Source organism: Ornithorhynchus anatinus, chromosome 3 (assembly GCF_004115215.2).
Source record: "Ornithorhynchus anatinus isolate Pmale09 chromosome 3, mOrnAna1.pri.v4, whole genome shotgun sequence".
NCBI lineage: Eukaryota > Metazoa > Chordata > Mammalia > Monotremata > Ornithorhynchidae > Ornithorhynchus > Ornithorhynchus anatinus.
In genome coordinates, this window is record NC_041730.1 from 32,302,041 (window position 1) to 32,325,079 (window position 23,039).

A 23,039-nucleotide genomic window follows, 5' to 3' on the forward strand; every position below is an offset into this window, starting at 1 on the left:
ATTGAGCTGTCTCCTGCCAGAAATACTGTGTCCTGTCAGAAATACCTTTGGGGCAGCTGACTGCCAGATTGAAGAAATTAAGCTCATTTCTACACAGCCTGGAAAGGACGTAAAATGGGAGGCAAGACAAGGAATGGAAGGAAATGGAAGGGGAGGAAAAGTCATTTCTGGGATATATAGCCAGTGGCTTTTTCAGATCAGCCATTTGAGAATGCAAACATTTTTCAGATCAATGGGCCCCCATCTCTTTCTATTTCCTTTCGCACACCCTGCAAAAAGAAGCTGGAGGTTTTTTAGTTCACGTTTCTCACTTCCCTCAAGAGAAATATTATTTGTGCTTTTAGTCTATGTTTGGGGGAGAATCTGTCTTGACCAGCAGTCTCCCGCTCCAACTTCTGGGCTCTGTTCATATGCTCAGCCATCATACAGGTTAGCCCAGAGTTACATTGGCCCTCCTCCCACCAGCTGCTCTCTCGGAAGTAAGAGGTGGCACTGAAACAGGCTTCCCAGTGCCAGGTGCTGGTCAAATTGCTTGCTGTCTTCTAATCATCGCAAAAGAGAGTAGTCACCACAGCACGGTAACTACGGGAACCACTAGGGCTGGGATACTTGGCCACAAGCAGAGTCTTCTGGAGCCAACCGACTGACTGAAATACATGTTCTCTTAAAATGGCACTTTTTTGACTTTCCTGATTTTGCCACTGCCACACATTCTGAAATCTGAAACATTTCCTTGTGTGCTTGTTGCCCAGGATAACTGTCTGTGTTTTCTGTCACCTGCCTTCATTATGTATGTCTCCTGGTGGCCACTGATTCAAGAAATGACCAGGCAGAGCCAGTATCATCCCCCTTGCTGGTCCACTCTTCCCACTGGTACTACTAAGGCCATGGGACACTTGTAGAACGAACTTCAATTGTTGCTGGCCATGCAAAAAAATGGCATCAGAAGGGAACCTACTAATCAATGCCAGGCACTGATTTCAACTGGGCAGAAAAGAAAGTTTCCTGAAAGCCTATTCAGGCTTCAGGCTCCCCGGTTACCTATTTCTCTACTTGCTCATCCTGATTTACTAAGGTGTTTTCGGTCTGGTTAGAAATGGAGAATACAGGAGTCTTACCTGCAAATCTGAACCTCATATCCAAGGTCCATTGGATCATTTGGAGCTGTTCCCTTTTGGAAATCACTGACGTTAAAAGAAGACAGTGTGTGGTTGACAAAGCCGTGCATGGTACCATTCTCACTGTACATGTACAGGTACACGAGGCGCGGAATGAAGTCGGATGTGAAAGAGATCACAAATGCCTAGGGTGAGAGTAGAGAAAATACGGGTTGTAGTTATTGGTTAGGGTTACTGAATACCAACCATGAGCTGGGTGCTATAGTAATAATAATAATCTTTATGGTATTTGTTAAACGCTTACTATGTGCCAAGTACTCTTGTAAGCACTGGGGTAGATACAAGGTATTCAGGTTGTCCCACGTGGGGTGCATGTGTTAATTCCCATTTTACAAATAGATGTAGTAGACAATGAGATTTAGAAATTCTGTTGCATCCTTTTTCTTAAGCAAGCAACATCACAGGCCTGCATAGCAAGCATGTGGAACAAGAGGCCTTTGTGTGGGAGAGTCTGGCAGCTAATCTTTTGGTACCAACAGACACCTAAATGCCCAAAGGAGGGAACCTGCCATATAGTTGGCTGGTGAAGTCTGAATTTGCATGAAATTACTGGTTGAATGTTGCAGGGACAAATCTTCGGTGCCGCCTTCTGATCCTGTCCCAACAGGTTTCTCTTGTATTGGGCAAGCCCTGCTGGTTATCTTCAATGTTTCCTTCAAAATGCCTGAGATTTAGGCTTGGGTTAGTTAACTCTTCATGGGAAGGTGTGTGTGTGTGTATGGGGGGGGGAAATTTGCTGAAATTCACTGGTCTCAACTCTACTACTACTACTACAATTGCTATTAATATTTTTAAGTGCTTTACTATGTGCCAAACACTGTACCAAGAGCTGGAGTAGACACAAGGCATTCAGGTTAGACATAGTTCCAGACCCACTCGGGGCTCCCCGTCTCATGGGGAGGGAGAACAGACTTTGAATCCCCATCTTTTAGATGAGGAAAATGAGGGACAGAAAAGTGAAGTGATTTGCCCAAGGCCACAAAGCAGGCAAGTGGTGGAGCTTGGATTCCTGGAGTTTGTTTCAAGTTAATTTCCAAAGCTAACTTCGGACCTTTTCTTTCCAGCTAAAAGTTGGAATTGAAGGAGGGTCTTTTGGGAACAGTGACATTACTCTGATACTAATGGAGATGCTCCTGAACCACACACAGGCAGAGGGCAGGAAGGTTGGCCGTGAGCTTTGGGAAAGGGAGAGCAGAAGGTCATAAATGTAATTTCAGAAGTGGGAAAAGGCAGTGAGGAGTAAAAAGTGTGAAAGAATGGTCGTGCAGGCAAAAGATATTAAAGAAAAGATGTGAAAGCAAGAAAGTTGAGAACAAAAAGGAAACAAATGGGTGTGGGCGGCTGGAAGAGCAAAGTAGAATATGTGGTTGGACCCCTACTTTCAAAGTGCCAAGGTGTGGAGTGTAGAAGATTTGCTATGGTTGGACCCCTAGAATTGGGCAGGCATGGAAGATGGAAGAGTCTTCTGGATTTTTGCTCAAGGACAATAGAAGGCCATCAAGAGAAATTGAAATGCTTATTAAAGGGACTATTTAAAAACATTTTATAAATATACCTATAAGGGACTGTGTGTGTGTATGTGTGTGTGTGTGTGCATGCAAATATATATCTGTAATTTTCACTGCTTTTTTTGCCAGGGCAGCTTGTTTAGAAAGTCCTAGAAATACAGATAGAAAGACCTATTAGTGATTGACACTTTATTTCCGATAAACGGATGATGACAGCACAGAAATAAAGTTGGAAAAATAATCCCATGTTGTCATTTTAGTATAAATAAAGACCTTAAAAATCCACCAGGTTTATGTATGAAATGAATGAATTAATGAATCAATGGTATTCATTGAACACATTATTAGTAGTACTAATAATTATAATTATGGTACTTTTTAAGCACTATGTACTAAGCACTGTTTTAAGCACTGGGGTAAATACAACTTAATCAGGTTGGACACAGTTCCTGTCCCACATGGGGCCCATATTCTTAATCCCCATTTTACAGATGAAGTTAAGTGATTTGCCCAAGGTCGCACAGCAGACATGGGGCAGAGCTGGGATTAGAACCCAGGTCCTTCTGATTTCCAGGTTTGTGCTTTACCACTAAGCCATATTACTTTGTGCAGAGCACTGAAATAAACACTTGGGAGAGTACACTACAACAGAGTTGGTAGACATGTTCCCTGCCCACAATGAGCTTACAGTCTAGTGGGGGAGACAGACATTAATATGAATAAATAATACAATAGCTATGTACATAAATGCTGTCGGGTTGAGGTTAGGGTGAGTAGCAAAAGCCCAAAAGGTCACAGATCCAAGTACTATGAGTGAAACAGGAATATAGACATCTAGGTTTTGAAACATAGCTGTAAGTCAATTAACTTCACTTACATTGATTATGACAGCAAATTTTCCAACACCCCGGAGGATATTATACCAGATTCCTAAGAGGAAAGAAAACAAAGGTATTTAACATAATCTCTTGGATCTTTTTAATATTACGGTTTTTAAATCTCACAAATACCAATTCAAATGAGGGCTTGGTTAGCTCTTGCAGGGGAAATGGTGCTGTACAGTTCCAGGAACTCACCACTAATATGTAAATTGTTTCAAAGCATACAGGACTTCATCCATTGATATCATCAGAACCAAAATGGCCAGAACAATTTAGTTCTATTCTCACTATTTCTAATTTATTTGTAAAAGGGTGGCATATATGATACAGAATAAAGGAATTCAAGGATGATAATGTAATACAAATTAATGGCAAATATTTCAATAATTAGTCTTCACCTTACCCAAGAGAAAACACCAGGTAAAAAGGATAAATAATTTATCTAATTTCTCAGGAGGCTTACTAGGTCTTTTTAAATATAAACTAATAATCAAGAGAGGAAACATTTTCCCCATTCTTGAGCTACCAGTCTCTGGTGGTTCACATCGGTTTCCTAAGTAGCTAAAAGGGAAGTTTTCCACTTAGTTTTAGAGTACTAAGCATTATCACACAAAGAAGAAAGGTAAGTGGCTTGACGCATCATTTTCCTGTAAGCTGTTGTGATGCGGGTCAGAGAGGTTAATTACCATTTTGTGCATACAAATTTGAGGAGTGTCTCCCTTCACCATTTTCATTGTTCAGAGGTGGCCATCATCAGATCGTGGTCCTTGGTGAGATAGGAAGGGGAGACTGGTATCTTTCCATTTGGCCAGCTACTAAACAACAGAGGCAGCGAACCTACTTTAGTCTCCTCAATGCCTAGTCTGATGCTACCCATAGCTGTAGAAATACCTCCAGCTTTAGGACTGCAAAGGGACTGTTTACCAGGGGACATTTTAGACCAAATGTGTTGTACTAAAGATGATCATCAGGTCTCTCTTCTGTAGATCTTGCAAGGAATCACTCATTTTGGCCAGCAGTTTTATTTACTTTAATTATTATTGGGCAACTTGGTTCCTCCTCTAAAACAATACAGTTGCAGAGTGTTTATAGAAAGAAATACTTGGTGAGAAACACACATACAGTTACAATCATGCACTTAGGATATTAACCTTTAGACAAAGTTACATGGCAAGGGCCCAGAGATTGCTTTGGCTGTGAGCAAAACTGAGATAAGTTTAATGTGTGTGATAAGTACCGGGGTAGCTCAAGCTTTCCCATAGTTGCTCCTGTCCCTCAATTCATGCAGTGACTCATTCTGTATCTCACTGTAGCTATGGGAGAGAAACAGAGTATCTGGGTTTTCCACAGAAGTTGCAGTAAAACATGACTTGATCCAACACACCCAGTGGATGAATAGTATCCTCCTGGCTGAAGCCCGGGGAATTAGACTGCTCAGTGACTATGGATGGTTCACAGGCATAATACAAAGGCCTCTTCAAAGGAAAGGCTTTGGTCAGGAAGTTAACAAAAAAGAAGATTATGATTATGACAAAACAGACAAGAACAAGGAAATGAACAGCTGATTTTTACTAACCAATAACAATAGGAAGCAACTTGCAAGAATTGCAAAATTTGCTGTTTGAAAGTCATTAAAAATGAAAAAAATTATGTGAGACCCACTGAAACCAGCAAAACTGTAATGTCCATGTCTCTTCTTTAGACAGCTTCTGAGTTATCAATGAAGTGTGCATCAGAATCCATTCTCTTTAGGTTCTCTGACCATGTAAATTTCCTTATACTATTTTCTATCCTCAATAAAATGATTGCAAGGACTTAAAATTCTTATTGGGTTTTAACAATTTCTAAATAAGTTTGAAGAGTTGAAAAACTCTTGCAACTGACAATAAATGATTATGAACATTTAAATTTATCCTGCTATTTTAAGTTTTGCACAAAAATCTCTCTCAGATTTAGTCTGGTAGTAGACTAAGAGAAAGGAGAACTGAATCTGTTCCTGGCTCAGGCTCAGTTTGCTGTCTCATACTCCCTCACTACTCCTCATCCCTCTGAACCACTTCATCTGGAAAATTGAGGCCTGAAGCATGGGGGGTATGAAAGAGAGAAGAAATTATGCCAGATCAATGGTAGATGGAATAATGTTGAGATATGGAAAATTCCTGGGTTTAACAGTTGATAAATACAACCCAATAAAATCACAATTTTGGTCACTCGAGGGAAGAGCTTGGATTGAATTATGCTTAGTACAGTGCTCTGCACACAGTAAGTGCTCAATAAATACGATTGAATGAAAAGACTTGTTCTTGACAACCCATACTTCATATGTATATATACATATTATATGCTTTATGCTATGACTAATAATACACTCCCCTCTCAGGGACACATTTGGAGAGTTTCCAGTACTCTACCAGTCTCGACTATAGGAGGGAGAGTCAAGCAGAGGCATACCCAATCCATTCTAGCTTGGCCAGTGGCTAGCGAGTGGAAGACAATCTACTACAAGTCAAAACCCACCCATGCTGGACAGCAGCAGCATGGGAGCGTGTCGGGAGCGGAGATTCAGGTTTACTGTGCGGAAGGAGGCAAAGGTAAGCCACTTTTGTATTTTTACCAAGAAAACTCAATTGATACACTACCACAATAATTGCAGTTGGAGAACTGGGCGTTCTGGTAGAGATGTGCCCGTGGTGTCACTTTGGGTCGGAAATGTCTCGACAGCAAAAGACAAGACAATTAAAACACTGTGGTCACAAAGTGGACTGTCAACTTTATCTTTCGCTACATAGAGGGTATCCAAGAGGCCTGGTAAAAATTACAACTCAGCTAAAGATCTACGAGAAGCTAACTCAGATAACTTCATTTGGAAGGTGGGAGTTAACTATTTCTAATCTCTTTGTGAGATCTGGTATAAAAGATCCCTCTTTTGTCAAACACCATTCAACATTTTTCTGAGAGCACATTCTTTCCCTCAGGGTTGAAATCACTATGAATTGATTATACTACGTACTTCTATAATTACTTACCAATGTCTTTGGCTCTCACTGCGACTGGTCTCCTAAGCTCAGTGACAAACTTTTTGGCATCTAAACGGATTTCAATAATGTTGTTCAGCAAGGCAAACAGAGGAGCCAGGGGAAAGGAGGCGACGAACAAGGTGACGAATCCAAACTGGATAACTGGAAAGAAAGACACATTTTTCACTCACAGATGCATGAAATTTGAGAAGGGTATTCGCTGGGACAACTTGGTCTTGCATTACAGCAGTAGTAAGAGAGAAGCAGTAAGCCTTCTCTCTTAACCTACCCCTCCACAGAGTACGGTAATGGAGGTGAAAGACACATTACCTGTGCCCCCTCAATGAGGTGTTTTGCCCTAATGAGAGGTGTGAAATGGAGTGTGAAATGGAGTGGGAGAGTGGGTGAGGAGGACTGGGAATCAAGGTAAATTGGAAAGAGCACAGGCCTGAGAGTCAGAGGAACTGGGCTCTAATCTTGGCTTTGCCACATGCCTGTTGTGTGACCTTGGGCAAGATACCTAACTTCTCTGTGCCTCAGTTTCCTCATCTGTAAAATGGGGATTAAACAGTTTTTCTCTCTGCCTCTTAGACTGTGAGTCCAATGAGGGACCAATGCTGTGTCAGGCCAGAGCATTTTGTATCTACCCCAATGCTTAGTATGGTCCTTGGCACACAGTAAGTACTTCAAAATACCACCGTCAACCCTCCCCCAAAACCAGTGCAACCTTCCTCCTCTTCCTCATCCTCATCCTCAATGGTATTTGTTGAGTGTTTAGTATGTGCATAGCACTGTTCTATGTGCTTAGGAGAGTATAATACAACAGGGTTGCTAGACACATTCCCTGCCTACAACAAGCTTACCCTTCATTCTGAGCTTGTTGCTTCCCATATGGATAGTGAAGTACGAAAATCCCATTGGCCCTAACAGAACTTTATCCAACCAACCATTAATGACACCTAGGAGGATTCACAATATGGGTTGTATCAAAGTTGCTAAACAGCCTAAGCAATAACCCTCCCTCAAACCTCTCATCGTAATTATGCCAAATTGCTTGTTTAATTTAACTGAGGCAGATAAAAAATTTGCTTCACACCGATGAACCTCTAACTTAAAGTTAGTTTGCTTCAAAGATACATATGAAAACTACATTAACACTTTCAGGTTCCAAGCATCCCACATGTACAATGAAGCTGTAATATACCAAGTGACAGTAAGGTAACTTCGACTTCCCAAAATGCTTAACTTTCTTTCAGAACTAATTTATACACTGGCACAATCTGGTTGGTTAAATGTTAAACTGCACAGTATCCCAAACTATTCATGCCAAATGGTAAATTAGGAAATACAGCCAGAAGTCCCATCATCGGATTCATCAGGGATCTTTGTGTAAGGTGTGTTTATGTATGTGTTAGCATAAATAAAATAGGGCTCCATTGTAAACCATGAAGGATCTGTTTTCTTTTGGACCTTCATGTTAATGTTGGGATGTGAGTCTGTGTTAATGTTGGGCCAGTGTCTGCCTACACGACTGATCCAAACATAATTCTTCCTTTGAAGGCAAGAAGAGCTCAGAGCTCTGATCGGCCCTATGCAATAAGGCAAGGAATGAACTTAACATTAGGGACTTTGACTCGGCCCAGAGTCACTGCTGACAGGAACAGATCCTTAGACTGTTAGTGTAGGGTGGTGGTCTAGTTTCAATCTGAGCCTATGTGGTTCAGCTAGACTGAGGTTGACCTTGGTTAAAAACCGTATTTCTGTTTGCTGCATTTGACTCTCAGTGACACTGCTAGAGGGCAGGGGGCAGAGGAAAAATATGCTTGGAACATTTTACCATTCTCTCTTCCCCGCATAAATTAAAGTTACAGGGAGCATTTTGGCCAGAAAGGGAAGGTGACTATATGGGGTCAGAAATAGAGGAGGAGAAGGAGCTGGGAATGGATGAGAATGAGAGAAGGCTGTAGAGGTCTGGCTTTAGATGAAATTCCAATAAACTCCCCGTGCTGGGAATTCTAGGCCACTGAGCATATGTGGAATGAATGACAGGCACTTCTCAAATCTGCATGCAGTAAGCGCTCAACAAACACCACTGATTGACTGATGCAAAACATAGCTTCAAGAATGTGTTCCTGTCATCATTTAACTCCACTTTCACTTCACTGGATTTTATCCCAGAAAACAACTTTGGCACTACTGACAGAATTTGTTTTAAAAAGTTCAATATAATCAGCTAAATTAATAAATAGCCCTTTCTTCTACAGCTTATTTCAGAAGTTAGGAATTAGCCTATTGGGAACAATTTAATACATCAGAAGTGCAGACTAAAAGAGATGAGCTTGTGTACAGAAACATTTTCTCTTGACCTCAGTGACATTTTCATACAAAATGAAGTCATCAGACAATGAACACACGGACCAATTCTCTCCTTTCTATGTGACTCTCTTTTTTCCCTGCTGCCTGAATGAGTGCCCTGAGTCAGATAATTTAAAGCCTATACAAGAGAAAATGCTTTCCCCCCATAGGCATTGCCCAGGAAATCCTTGAAACTGGGTAATGCAGTCAGTGACATTAAACATGCCTCTTTTTTTGCTTAGAAAGTGAGCAAGACTTTCTCTTTTTGTCCCCAAATGCAGTTCTTCACTGTAATCAATGAGTGTTGCAGTTTGATATTTTATTATTTTAAGTCTTACTCATTTCCATGTATTCTGGAGTCAGACCAGCAAAAGGTTCCAAGTTGTAATCCACTTCATAGCGTTGTTTCTTTTTCATATACTCTTCGTGGTCTGAAGGGCTCTGTCTCTTTAATTTTATATACCTGATGAATTTCTTCATTTTTCTGAAATGAACATGATGATTTTAGTAAGCTTCTAGAGATGATTTTTTGCAGATGAAATAAGAGTATTTGCTAAAATGCTTGTGACAAAAGAACTGCCAGAGATCAAAATTCTTAGTTGATGCTTATTTTCTAGCCAAAAGCAATTCCCAAGTTTGTATTTCCCTTGAAAAGTGAATGCTTAATAGTTCCTGGTAAATTCATTCACACACACCAACTTGCCTGATCTCATTATCTTGTACCTACCTTACTGCTAAGTGCTTATGAATAACCCAAAGTAAACTAGACAGATGTATTGCAGAGATGTCCATTCCTTGAGGTGACGGAGGTGACCGTTACTATGAGTTTTCAGTTGTGGAAATGATGGCTTGCTTTCAACCCCTCAGCTTTATGGGCTAAATCACAGGCTTGTTCATTTTTGGTGTTTGACAAGACTTAAATTAATCCAAGCAGAGCTTAGAAAGTCCCCAAGCAATGCTTAATAAGTCCACCACTTGGGTCTTTCTGGGTCTTTTCAAAGATAAAGTGTCACTACTAAGCTCCAAATAATTTGCTCTTCCACTAAAGGCTCTCCCTCTTATTCCCTGCATGTAAAATGGAAAGTTAGTTATCTATGACAAGGATAGTCCTATCCCCATGAAATTCCAAGATTAAATGATTTGAATACAAGTTGAAGGTTGATTCAGTTTCAAGTTTTCAGTTTTCTTTTTTGTCCATAGGCACGAAAGAGTCAAAGCCCAGCAGTACTTAGAGGGCAATACTGACAGATGTTAAATTCTGACTGGGGTGGAATCATACTTACATAATCTTACTTTCAGAATTACTAGACTGAAACACAGAATTGGCTACATTCCATCAAGTTGCCTAAATTAAGGAAAAGTGATGGATGTCAAAAAGGTGCAGTCAGTTCTCCTATAATGAGTGTTTTCTTTATACTATTTTGATAGATGGCTACTGAAGAATTAGAGCATGCTCTTTCCATGACATATGACTGATGAAGAACCATTGGCAGGCATGTATGTGGTGTCAATCAAGGCATGAGTACTATAACCAAATTTTTTTTGTAATGCAACTTTCCTCAAAAACATAACTACTGCAATACAGAACTTACTATATCCAAAGTGATTACGAAATGGAACCAAGGCACAGTATATTTATTGTAGCGACACAGCTTTTTTGTATAAAATGCTCACATGCAGGCTACAAACCAAAACTAATGGTTACACTGCCAAGGGTTGACAGTTTACTTATTCATTAGGTAAATCTAAATATTAGATTTTACTTACGGGATACCGATTTCAAACAGGTTATTTTGAATTAGCTGTTTGCCCAGCATGATGATGCTAAGCTGAATACATAGTTCCATTAAGCAACCACCGGGAGCACACTAGAAGACACAAAGAAGAGGTCAGGCTTTGCTTCTACCAGCATGAGAGCTTCTGGCATCAGGAAGGAGATGGGTGAGTTGAGAACCTCCTATGTATTATTTTCACCTCGGGGCTAAGGTAAGGGAAGGTTTCAGGATCCAAGCTAAACCCAACTGAGATCTGAATCTCCAACCCAGCTGTAATAGTGACAGTCTACTAAATGTATCTATTTTATTACACTTTCCCATTTCCACAGTTTCAAGACCTTAAGTACAGAAGCACTATTTTATTGTGATTCTTTCTGTATGTGAATGAACATTCCCAAGCAAATTAGAAATATGAACCTGTTAGAAATCTCCTTAGAAGTTTGAACAATATGGCTTCCCCTGTGGCCTTAAATATTAAAGTGACTGCAGCTTCTAGAAATATCTCACCCATTCCCAGATAGAGGTGAATGCTGGTGACCGGATTGACCCTACCTATCTTGCATGCACACTCTCAAACACTCTCCTTCCTTGACATTTATCTCACTGCTATAGCCCATGTGGGTCGGGAAAATGGCAGAGGTGTTGAGAGTGCTGAGGGGGGGCAGTGACTTGTGTTCAGTCCATTCACTTGCTGCTGTAATGCCTTCAGATTAAATGCCTAACTAACTAATGGAGAGGATTGGTGTTTATGGGAGTTGGAAATGTATAGTCAAACTACATGCTTTATTACAATGATTTGCTAGCCTATGCAGAGTGAAGCAACCGACATTTAAGGCCTATACACAAGAAGACCAGCTGGGCAAGACTGATCCTTTACAAGTGAGTGGCCTTATTCATTGATTCTACTAGGTCTACAGTTCTTTACGTCTCTGCAAAGGCCAAATGAGGAAATCAGTCCCTCCTTCAAAAATGAGATGTTATTGTGCAACATTTCAACTTAAAACTTTTTTCAGAAGTGTTTTATTGACCTATTTTGTCTGGCTTGGAAATTCCACTCTTTGAAAGATTGTATGTTGATTCAGTATGATTTCAAAAATCTTGAACAAAGACTAAATGCATGCACGCTTTTCAAAATCATGTCCAAAAAGGCCATCTTGAGATTGGAAAAACAAACTGAGAAGACTAAAGAATTAATTACCAAGTATTCAGCTCTCGTAACTAGCCATTATTGTTAAATTTAAATACTGCTTGTTTTAATATTGAACCAGTCTTTAACTTGCTACAACTCTGCAGGCAAACATGAAATCAAACACCTCAGAAACAAAGCTTTACCATCAGTCCCAGATGTATAATCAATTTTCAATTACCTCTTCCATTCGGAAGGAATGAAAAATGTACACATAGTCTCCAGGGCGTCCGACAAACCTAGAATGATTTGGGAAAAGGGTTAAAATGAGGATCTGTTGCTTTGGCTCCCAGAAAAGACAGAAAGAATACATGTATGCTTAACTTGAGTATTTAGTTGACAACATTCTGTATGATGTAAGGGTTGTTTCTGATGTTTGATCACTGAAGGTTCTCTGTTTATATATTCTACCTAAATCGTAGCAACTGATTGGCCAAAAAAATTTGACCTGAATATTTCCTCTAAAAAATGAGAATGTAAGGAAATAAAGCAGTAAAGCAGAGGAAACGCTGTTGGGGGAAAGTGTAAAAGAGAGGAAAATTTACCTTTCTCATCAGGAAAGAGAAAAATGAAGCAGAAAAGAATAACTAAGTGCACTTATAAGTGCTGAAACACTGTAACCATATATTTATTTTGGGAAAAACTAACTCCAAAGCCTTCCACAATAAAAAAAGCTGTTTTCCATTCATTCCCTATTGCTTGGATGACCTAAATATAAATGAGTCAGTCAAACATGTTGTTGAGCACTTACGGGTTGCAAAAAGCATAAAGAGGTGCTGGGTTGCCTTGTAAAGGAAGAGCGCTTTTGAGAACTGACAGTCTAAATGGGCAGTACATAAGTTGGAATTTGAATCATGTTATTAAAATCTTCATTTTTTCCAGACAGAACATTTGGGGAGGAACCTACCGGCCTTTAAAGAAAGCCACATAAAAGATGGGAGTATAAGCATTCACAAACTTCAGCAGGAAAGCCTTGAAGATCAGCCTTTCTTCGAAGCTCTTGTCAGTTTTTGGAACCTCTGAAGGAGAGAAAATCCAAGGTCAAAGAGTGATTCGGTGCAAAGGGATAAGTCTAAACCAGCATGCTTTGTATTTACCAATCTGAGTTAGCCATCTGGCGATGCAACCGTAGACTTCATCTAAAATGATGATAACCACTAGGTTGATAATAACTGCAGTGGCTGTGACAGTAACTCTAACATTAGACCGGCCTGAAGGAGAGGAGCTGATTGCCAAAGCAGCAGCAGTTGAAATCCTGTAGATTATGACTCCGAATACAATGGCAAATGTCAATCCAATCTGTAGAGAAGGGAAAGATTCCTAAAATGTCATTTCTTCATGGAAACTATGGGATCCTTCCCAGTGATTTTCACAATCTATGTATCTGACTGGATCTAAAGGCTGGCCAGAAGATGCCAAAAACATAACCTTTGGGTTATCTTTGACTCACTTCTCTCATCCTTGATTCACTTCTCCCAAGGTCTGCTATGTGACCTTGGGTAAATCATTTAACTTCTCTGTGTCTCAGTTACCTCATCTGTAAAATGGGGATTAAGAATATGAGCCCCTGGTGGGGGAGCGACTGTGTCAAACCTGATCAGCTTGTATCTACTCCAGTGCTTAGAACAGTGCACAGCATATCCTAAGTGCTTAGCAAGTACCATAATTATTATTATTATTCACCCCACATATTCAATGTCACCAAATCCTGTCAGTTTAAACTTTGCAACATTGCTAAAATCTGTCTTTTCCTCTTCATCCAAACTGCTACCATGTTAATCCAAGCACTTCTCCTATTTCTCCTTGATTACTGCATCAGCCTCCTTGCTGACCTCTCTGCCTCCTCTCTCTCCCCACTTCAGTCCATACTTCACACTGCTGCCTGGAACATTTTTCCACAAAACCATTCAGATGATGTCTCCTCACTGCTCAAGAACCTCCAATGGGTTACCCGTCTATTTTTGCAACAAACAGAAACTCTATACCATAAATTTAAAAAACATTCAATCAACCTTGATTCCCTGATTTCCTACTACAACCCTGACCACACATTTTGCTCTTCTAATGCCAACCTACTTAATTTTGTCTGTCTCACTGTCAATCCCTCAACCACATTCTCCCTCTGGCCTGGAACTCCCTTCCTCTTCATATCTAACAGATGATCACTCTACCCAACTTCAAAAGCCTTATTAAAAGGATGTCTCCCCCAATTTCCCTAAGTTCTAATTTCCTCTTCTCCCTTTCCCTTCTGTGTCTCTCTTGCACTACGATTTACACTCTTCATTCACCACCCTCTTAGCTCCACAACACTTATATATATATATCTTTAATTTATTTACATCAATGTCTTAATCCCCCTCTAAACAATAAGCTCGTTGTGGGCAGAGAATGCGTCCATTATACTGTACTCTCCAAGGTGCTTAGTACATTGCTCTGCACATGGTAAGTGCTCAATAAATATGATCGACTGACTGAACATAGTAAGAACTAAATTTGATTGATATTGAGAGTTTGGAACTATTCAATTATTATCCTTTTCACCCACCTGCACATCCCTTTACTTATACAACTTGAAGACTTACTCAAGGGAACACTCTCTCCCATTTTGGGGAAACCTTATCAGAAACATTTAACTTGTTGGATAATAACAATAATTTATAACTGCAGTATTTGTTAAGAACTTACTGTGTTCCAAGCACAGTTCTAAGTGTTGGGATAGACACAAGATAATCAGGTGTGACACAGTCCCTGTCCCACAAGGGCTTACAGTCTAATGGGGAGGAGAACAGATATTGTATCCCATTTTATAGATGAAAAAATTGAGACACTGAGAAATCAAGTGACTTGTCCAATTTCACACAGCAAACAAGAAGCAGAGCTGGGATTAGAACTCAGGTTCTCTGACACCTAGGCCATGCTACTTCCCAAATTTCTCCCTAACTCGCTTTAGCTTCCACCAGGGTAAATCAGTCATTCCATCCAGAAAGGACTATTTATTACTTGGGTACAGCTGTAAGAGGAGGCTCTTATTAGCAGAAAGAAGGCATTACTATGTCACTTCTGACTGATTCAATCTTTCTATGAGAACCACCAAACACTATGTAGGTTCTTTTACCCAGTCAAACTCAATATGTAGCACAGAAAGGGAATAAAGGTCTATCTTTTCAGGGGAATTGGGTAAGATTTAAAGATTGTTCATTGAAAGATTTAAAATTTAAACACACCCAAACCCAAAAGTTCAGGGGTAGAAGATTTACTGAAATCTATATTTTTGTATCCTGGGCTAGTTTCATCAGTTTACATCTGAGGCTCTTTGTTTTACTTTATATAGTTCAGTATATGTCTAATACCTTCTATTACAAATAAATGACATTTAGAACCTGTATTGAGTATACAGAACACTCTGATAGAGTTATGATATGGTCAGACCATAATCCAAACAAAATCTCAAATCTATACATTTATGGATTTTTGATCTACTGATCATATTTGTTTCAGGAGCTCTGTCTAGATTTAGATGACAAAATATTTTGATAGTTTTTCCTAAAATATTTAGTGCTCCCTACTTTGACCAGCTGAGAGGTGAGTCTTCTTGATTCCTTTATTTGAAAAGTACAGAGAAGTTTTATGACTGGCTCCAGGAACTCTCCAAATGAGTTGGTTAAGGAAGGTGATGTTTGCCAGGAGCAAAAATGCTCTAGCTTTAGCACTGAAAATAAGCAGTTTATTCAACTGTTAAATAAAACATCAGTAAACTAAGAAGTCATCGAAGCACCAGATCATAAAGCTGGGACTTATCTGATTGCTCCCTGGCTTCTGGGAAGATATCATGCTAAAAAGGAATGTTAGACAAGTTGCCACACACCATTCAGGACAAGTTTAATAAAGAATCAAGGAACAAATGCTTTGTTTCATTCCCTGAATTGGAAAAACCCTGTATGGAGGAGGAAAAAGAGTTCCTGAGGGAGACCAGAGCTAACTTATGAAAATGGTCTATTCTCCCCAGGAATTCAAAGTCTGGCTTATTCTCAGGAGAGATCAAATTGGACTTCCTACTGAAAGCAAGAACTCAGTAAAAGGACTAACTTCTTTAAGAAACTGGAGAGCTCTGGGGGTCCCAGTTGATACTTCTGGAAAAGTGAAAGAGTATTTTCAGGAAAGCAAGAGAGCCCTTGGACACAAACCAGATTAATCATTACAGGAAAAGGCCACTCTTTGCTGCAGAGCCTTTGTAAAAGTTCCGACATCCTAAAATTTTAGACATTCAGAGAAAAATTCAACACTTTAACTCCCCTCAAACACAACTTCCACCTCCGTAACTACTGACATTGGTTTCATTTCACTCAATTTAGACATCAACTATTTAAATTCCTAATTCAGTCAGACACTGGAAAAGACTGGAAAATTATCTCTTTGATCCAGTAACTTAGAAGTACTCTGATTCATTGTGCTCAAGACCTGAATACTGCCTTGCAAACTGTGAATGCATAATATTTATTAAATACCATGAACAAAGATTAATAAATCAAGATGGCTAGGGATATGTAGCTTATAATTAATTTCTATTGTTTTTGAGGATTTAATGGATTTGAGGACTTCTAATATATGACTGAATTTCCCTAACACCTATGGGATTTCACAAACCTATTTCCCAAGTATTGGATGAATCCCACAGCTCTAACACATGAGGAGGCCTGCTTAGTCTGAAATTGGATGGCTCCTGACAAAATCCGCAAATGATGACACTCCAAATAGATGGAATCTAGCAAATTCTATGCCCCTTTTACCGTCTAGCTTTAGTAATTAACACATGGCCCTACAGAAAAGACTAAATTCCCCAATTCAGTGAGTTCAGCATGAGGAAGGCAATGGAAAGTTTGAAAGAATATTTCATATTTCCAGATTTTTATAACAACATATTATGATACATATATTCCAGCTGAATAACTTACTGTAAAGTTTAGGAAATATTCAGAACATAATACTTACCATGAATATGATCCCAACAAAATTGGTGAAATAAGCCAGAAAACGATCCTTCCATGTCAGTTTTTCCTTATCAGTCTACAATAGGAAACAAGCACATCAGATCAATAGTGACCAAAAGGAAGGCTTGCCTATGCTTCCAGCTGTAATAATAAAGCTAAAATCAAAGTAATATTAAAAAAAGATCATTGATAATCAGATGCAAAAATCTTGTGCGCAAAGTAACAGGGAAACTTAATACGGAACATTTGCCACTAGATTCAAAAGGGATTTTTCTCTGCCTACGGGAGAACAAACCAAAAACTTTTCTAGAGGCTATGAGATACATATCTGGGGAAAAAATGCCACATTTTGAAGTTACTTCTTTACTTGAATATTTCCTTTCTCAGTTTAAAATATTTTGTGGTACACCACAGACCATAATAGTTATTTTTCTGTTCCAGACAAGTTGAAACAAGCACTGAATTATTGTATGTTAATTACCTGTTAAAATCTGTTTGCAGTTCATCAATACCAGTCTATGGCTATGCTTATTTTTTTCCCTATTCCATCAGAATCTGTTTGCTTACACCTTTGAATTAATGTTGGAGTACAGTAAATAAAAGTAATCAAGAGGCAGCAATTGTATTTATAAAGTCATCACTGTCTTTATGAAATTCAAAGAATGGTAATAGATTTTTAAAACAGGAAATAGATGCCAAAATGAAGTAACATTACATAATATGACATTTAAAACTAGACACCAGATACTCATTCCAGGTTGGTAGGTTGCATGCATGTTATCCTACAGGCGTTTGTGTCAAGCATGTTTCTCATGCTTCATCACATAAAATGTTATATCTACCCAAAATATGAATCTGAATATTAGCCATGCAGTGACATTCACAACACATCTAATATCTCTTTGGGTACTGGAGAAAGGAAAAAAAGGAAAACGGAGGTGAATATTAAAAACACTCGTTTGAATGTCTAAAGTTCATTGAGAAAAGCCATTGACTTCAGTTCACTTTAGTTCAACTTCTCCTAAAAATTTATATGTACCAATTTCACCCCAGCCATGGCTGTCTTAACTCTTTGCCTCCATTTGTTTGTTGTCTCTTCTGGCATTTGTCCACGCTTCTGATGGCAATTGGAGGAAACAAAAAAGGACCATGCAATATAGTGTTAAATAGCATTGATACAGAATGCCAAATTAATATCACATGAGTCTGCTTTGTAAGTACACACACCCCACCTTATCAGCAAGCTCTCCTCTTGATTTGCTCACTGCTAAGGTTAATTTAAAGATCAGGTTAATATAGGTAAATATGAGCTGGTAAGATGTTCAGCTTCTAAAAGAGATGGCATGTAAGGCACATAAAAGACATTTGAAAGTATCAAGCATTAAAAAAGTAAGCTTAAGTTTAAATTATTTATGAGTGATGATAAAGCAAAAGATCAATGGATTTTTTTGCTAAAATTCCCTTCTTTTTATTATTTATGATCAAATCATAAATTACTTATTTATGATAAACTAGGCCTATCATGTATGCAAAATGGGCTGAACTTTACTTAACATAATTCCAGTGTATTATATTAACATGAGGACTTTATCCTAAAGGAGATCAAAACCCTTATTAATGCTAATAATTCTTTACTTGGAAAACTTATTGACAATGACCATATGTGCCAATTTTTCACTGTGAGTATGGGGACAGTATGGTATTTGCCAAACGCTTACTATGTGCTAGGTACTATATTAAGCTCCGTGGTAGATACACGGTTGGACACACTCCGTGTCTCACATAGGGCTCATGGCTCAGTCTTAATCTCTATTTTACCGATGAACTGAGGCGCAGAGAAGTGAAGTGATTTGCCCAAGTTCACACAGCAGACAAGTGCCAGAGCCAGAACTAGAACCCAGGTCTTTCTGACTCCAAGGCCTGTGTTCTACTCACTAGGCTAAGCTGCTTCTCATAGAGGAGCAATAGAGGGGTAGGGCTTTTTAGGAATCAGTCAGTGGTATTTATTGAGCATTTGTTCATTCATTCATTCAATTATATTTACTGAGCGCTTACTGTGTGCAGAGCACTGTACCAAGCACTTGGAATGTAAAATTTGGCAATAGGTAGAGAGAACCCCTTCCCAACAACGGGCTCACATTCTGTGCTGAGCATTATATTAAGTACTTTGGAAAGAGCAATAGAGTAAATAGAAACAGAAACAGAATAGTTGGAAACAGAATTATCAGAAACAGAAACTGCCTTCTCAAAGGTCAGCAGTAATCTCTTTCTTGCCAAATCCAGCTGCCTCTACTCCATCTTTATCCTCCCCAACTTCTCAGCTGCCTTTAACACCGTCTACCATCCCCTTCTCCTGAAAACATTAGCCACCCTTGGCTTCACTGACAGTGTCTTCTGCTGATTCCCTTCCTATCTTTCTGACTGCTCATTCTCAGTCTCTTTTGTGCACTCCTCCTCTGCCTCCCACCTCTTAACTGTGGGAGTACTTCAAGGCTCAGTTCTGGGTCTTCTTCTATTCTCCATCTACACTCACTCCTTTGGAGAACTCATTTGCTCCCATGGCTTCAACTACCATCCCTGTGCAGATAATTACCAAATCTGTATCTCCAACCCTCATTTTTCTCCTTCTCTCCAATCTCACATTTCCTCCCGCCTTCAAGACTTCTCTACCTGGATGACCCACCCACGCCTGAAAATTTAACATTTCCAAAACAGAACTCCTTATGTTCCCATCCAAACCCTGTCCTCCCTATAACTTTCCTAGCACTGTAAACAGAACTACCATCCTCCCTATCTCACAAGCTTGTAACCTTGATGTTATCCTCAAGTTATCTCCCTCATTAAACCCAGATATTCAGTCTGTTACGAAATCCAGTCCGTTCAATCTTCACTTTGCTAAAATCTGCCCTTTCCTCTTCATCTAAACTGCGACGCTGTTAATCCAAGAATTCATTTTATCCTGCCTTGATTACAATCTTCTTGCCGACCTCCATGCCTCCTGTTCTCTCCCCACATCAGTTCATATTTCACTTTGCTGCCCAGATCATTTTTCTACAAAACCATTAAGTCCATGTCTCCCCACTCCTCAAGAATCTCAAATTGTTGTTCATCCACCCTCACATACAATAGAAACTCCTTACCCTAGATATAAAGCATTCAATCACCTTATCCCCTTTTACTTTACTTCCCTTATTTCCTACTAATTTCCAGCCACATACTTTGTTACTCTACTGCCAACCTACTCATTGTATCTCTATCTCGTCTATCTCTCCATTGACCTCATCCTGCCTCTGGTCTAAAACACCGTGCCTCTTCATACCAATAATCACCCTCCTCACCTTGATAATGGTGATTAAAGCACAATTCCTCCAAGAGGCCCCTGATTAAACTCTAATTTCCTTTTCTCTCTCTCCCTTCTATGTAGGTCTTGCACATACATTTGCATGCTTATTCACCCTCCCTCAGACCCACAGCACTGTTGTACATATCTGTAATTTATTCATTTATATTAATGTCTGTATACCCTTGTAGACTGCAAGCTCGGTGTGGGAAGGAAATGTCTCTACCAATTTTGTTATATTCTACTCTCTCAAGTGCTTAGTATGGTTCTCTGAACACAGTAAGTGCTCAGTAAATATCACTGATTGAAACAGTCACAATTTCTATTCTCAAGAAGTTTATAATCTAGCACATTTAGTCCTCATTTTTCAGATGAGGAAATTGAGGCACAGAGAAGTCAAGTGACTTGTCCAAGGACACAGAGCAGTCAAGTAGTAGAACTAGGATTACAGCCCAGGTCTCCTGACTTCCAGTCCTGTGCTCTTTCCACTGAAAAAAGTAAACATGGGTTTTAGGAGAGGAAAGATTTCAAAGAATTCACGGAAGAGAGAATCACCATTTTGAGTATCTTCAGCCCTGACTGGGAACTCTCCAGTCTTGTCTAAGATCCACATTAGCAAGGCTGGAGTCCAGCTCAAATGGCAGTTCGGCGTCATCACCCTCTGACCCTGCTGGAGTGGGCACCTTATTGTAGGCAGGGAATGTGTCTGTTTCTTGTTCTATTGCACACTCCCAAGCACCTAGTTCAGTGCTCTGCAAACAGTAAGTGCTCAATAAATGTGATTGACTGACTCTGAGTGATGTTTAACATTCATCATATGCTATAGCATAGAAAAAAGTGTAAACTTTCACTTTTCTAAAATTGTATTGGTTTCAATAAATGAAATAACTGTCAACTAGTAAATGTGTTCATACGCTGAACTACAAATGAAAGGTTACAACTGTGGATTTTGCCATTATCGTTTTCTTTACTTCCAACACTTAGAATCCTAATAAGAAAGGAGAGTCATGGTGACAAATTTAAAACTTAAAAACACAGTAATGTTTTGATTAACCATATTAATGTAGATTCAGATTGCCTCGATTTCATAAAGCAGCAAGCCAGTGTAAGATATGTTAAGATAGCCCTCTGAAATATAAATTGAGCATTTCGTGGCAGCAGTTCTTCATGTTGGAGATTGCAACTTCTTTCATTTCACTATTTCATTTAGATTTGAAGGAATCAATAATGGAAGTGAGAAAAACTCTTGGACTAAAAACAATATTAAAGACAAGAATGCCCATACAATTTTTTAAAAAATGATATTAAGCGCTTAGTATGTGCCAGGCACCGTACTGAGCACTGGGATAAGTACAAGCTAATTTGGTGGGACTCAGTCCATATCTCATATGGAGCTCACAATCTTAATTCCCATTTTAAAGATGAGGTAACTGGGGCCAGACAAGTTAAATGACCTGTCCAAGGTCACAGAGCAGACAAGTAATAGAGCTGGATTAAGAATTTAGATCCTTTTGACTCCCAGACTCATGCTCTAGACACAAAACCTCACTGCTTTTCTATTTCTGCTAGGGTGTTTGTTACAGTTTGAGAACAATTAAATAAGTTACCTAAAGTAAACAAATTAGTCTTCATTAGATTATAACTGGTAAAATCAATAGTTTGATTTACTGGTAATTGTTCTCCTACCTCTTTTTGTTTGCTTTCTTTCTTAAGTGATTTCTCCAAAACTTTAGCTTCATATTCTGCTCTTGGATGATCCTGTGGGAGAAAAAATAAACTTAAACCCCAAACAAAATTTTCATTTTATCTGCTTATAAAAAAAGCAAGTCAATCGATTGATGAATATTCATCAGTGCCTGTTGTAAGCATTTTTTAAAAAACCTATTCAATTTTTTTAATCACTCCTGGGAATTATTCTCCTAGAGGTACACAGGATAAGAATCTGACCACTCTGAACTTGTCCCTGGAAGGAGTACATTAATACAAACACCCTCCCCATTGCCAACTAAACCCCCCAGTATGCAAACACATTGTTCTTCCTGGCAGCAAGGCCCAAGCAGCAAATTCATTATTGTGAAAACTAAATAGCTACTCAGTTTGAAGAACTGTTAATACCAATTAATCAGAAGAAGTCAGGATAGGAGCTGTAAGAACACAATCAGCAAGCAATGAAAGAATTTAAAAAAAAATTTCTGAAGAATTAAGAACAGGTTTATACCAGTTCAATGGATAGATACTAGGATGGGAGAATGGTTGTAAAGAAGGACCAACTGGTGAAAAAGGAAGCAAAGATGCACCATGGTCAAAGCTTTAACATGAATTGAACAGTTGAAAAGTATTAGGTGATAGCAAAAGTTCCCTTTTCCAGTAAGTTAGACAATGAAAAGAGACAGCAGTTACAAAAAATCCAAACCTTGACAGCCTCCTTCAGGAAATGAGAAAAACAAAAACAAAAACAAAAAACTTGTCAGTACTTTTAAACTGTTTTAGCATGTAGTTTCTTTAAAATCATATTTAAGTTACATTTAATACAGTGGACAATCAGAACAAAGGGGAAGAGATGACTCATCAAAGTTATTTCAAGGTTATTGTGTCAACTATTTTCAGAAACTATCATGACTGAGACCTGTTCAAATAGCTTGGAATATACAGTGATGGATTAAGATGTGGTCTTTCCTTGCCTTTTTATAGCTAAGCATTGAGAAAAACCCTCTGTGCAGAAAACTCAGGGAGGGAGCAATTGAATCTAAAGTTTAGTTCTGTTTTATATAATCCACTATTGGCAAGGGTTTGGGATCTGCCCAGTTGTCT

The 23,039-nt window shown here is 39.0% G+C and overlaps 1 protein-coding gene across 4 annotated transcripts in view; it reads right to left on the reverse strand.

Annotated features, from left to right (window-relative positions):
• Nucleotides 1–23,039, reverse strand: part of ANO1 (anoctamin 1) — a 171,749-nt gene that overhangs the window by 8,274 nt on the left and 140,436 nt on the right. For 2 of the 4 annotated variants that reach the window (XM_029060991.2, XM_029060992.2), the window contains 12 exons: nucleotides 22,642–22,653; nucleotides 21,915–21,986; nucleotides 17,928–18,005; nucleotides 16,890–16,964; nucleotides 12,998–13,199; nucleotides 12,808–12,919; nucleotides 12,082–12,139; nucleotides 10,707–10,807; nucleotides 9,278–9,423; nucleotides 6,594–6,746; nucleotides 3,564–3,616; nucleotides 1,119–1,303 (listed from right to left, as the gene is read on the reverse strand). In XM_029060991.2, the coding sequence (XP_028916824.1) occupies nucleotides 1,119–1,303; nucleotides 3,564–3,616; nucleotides 6,594–6,746; nucleotides 9,278–9,423; nucleotides 10,707–10,807; nucleotides 12,082–12,139; nucleotides 12,808–12,919; nucleotides 12,998–13,199; nucleotides 16,890–16,964; nucleotides 17,928–18,005; nucleotides 21,915–21,986; nucleotides 22,642–22,653 (1,247 nt within the window). The remainder of the gene's footprint in view (nucleotides 1–1,118; nucleotides 1,304–3,563; nucleotides 3,617–6,593; nucleotides 6,747–9,277; nucleotides 9,424–10,706; nucleotides 10,808–12,081; nucleotides 12,140–12,807; nucleotides 12,920–12,997; nucleotides 13,200–16,889; nucleotides 16,965–17,927; nucleotides 18,006–21,914; nucleotides 21,987–22,641; nucleotides 22,654–23,039) is intronic. The other 2 variants (XM_029060993.2, XM_029060994.2) reach the window with 1 other exon arrangement.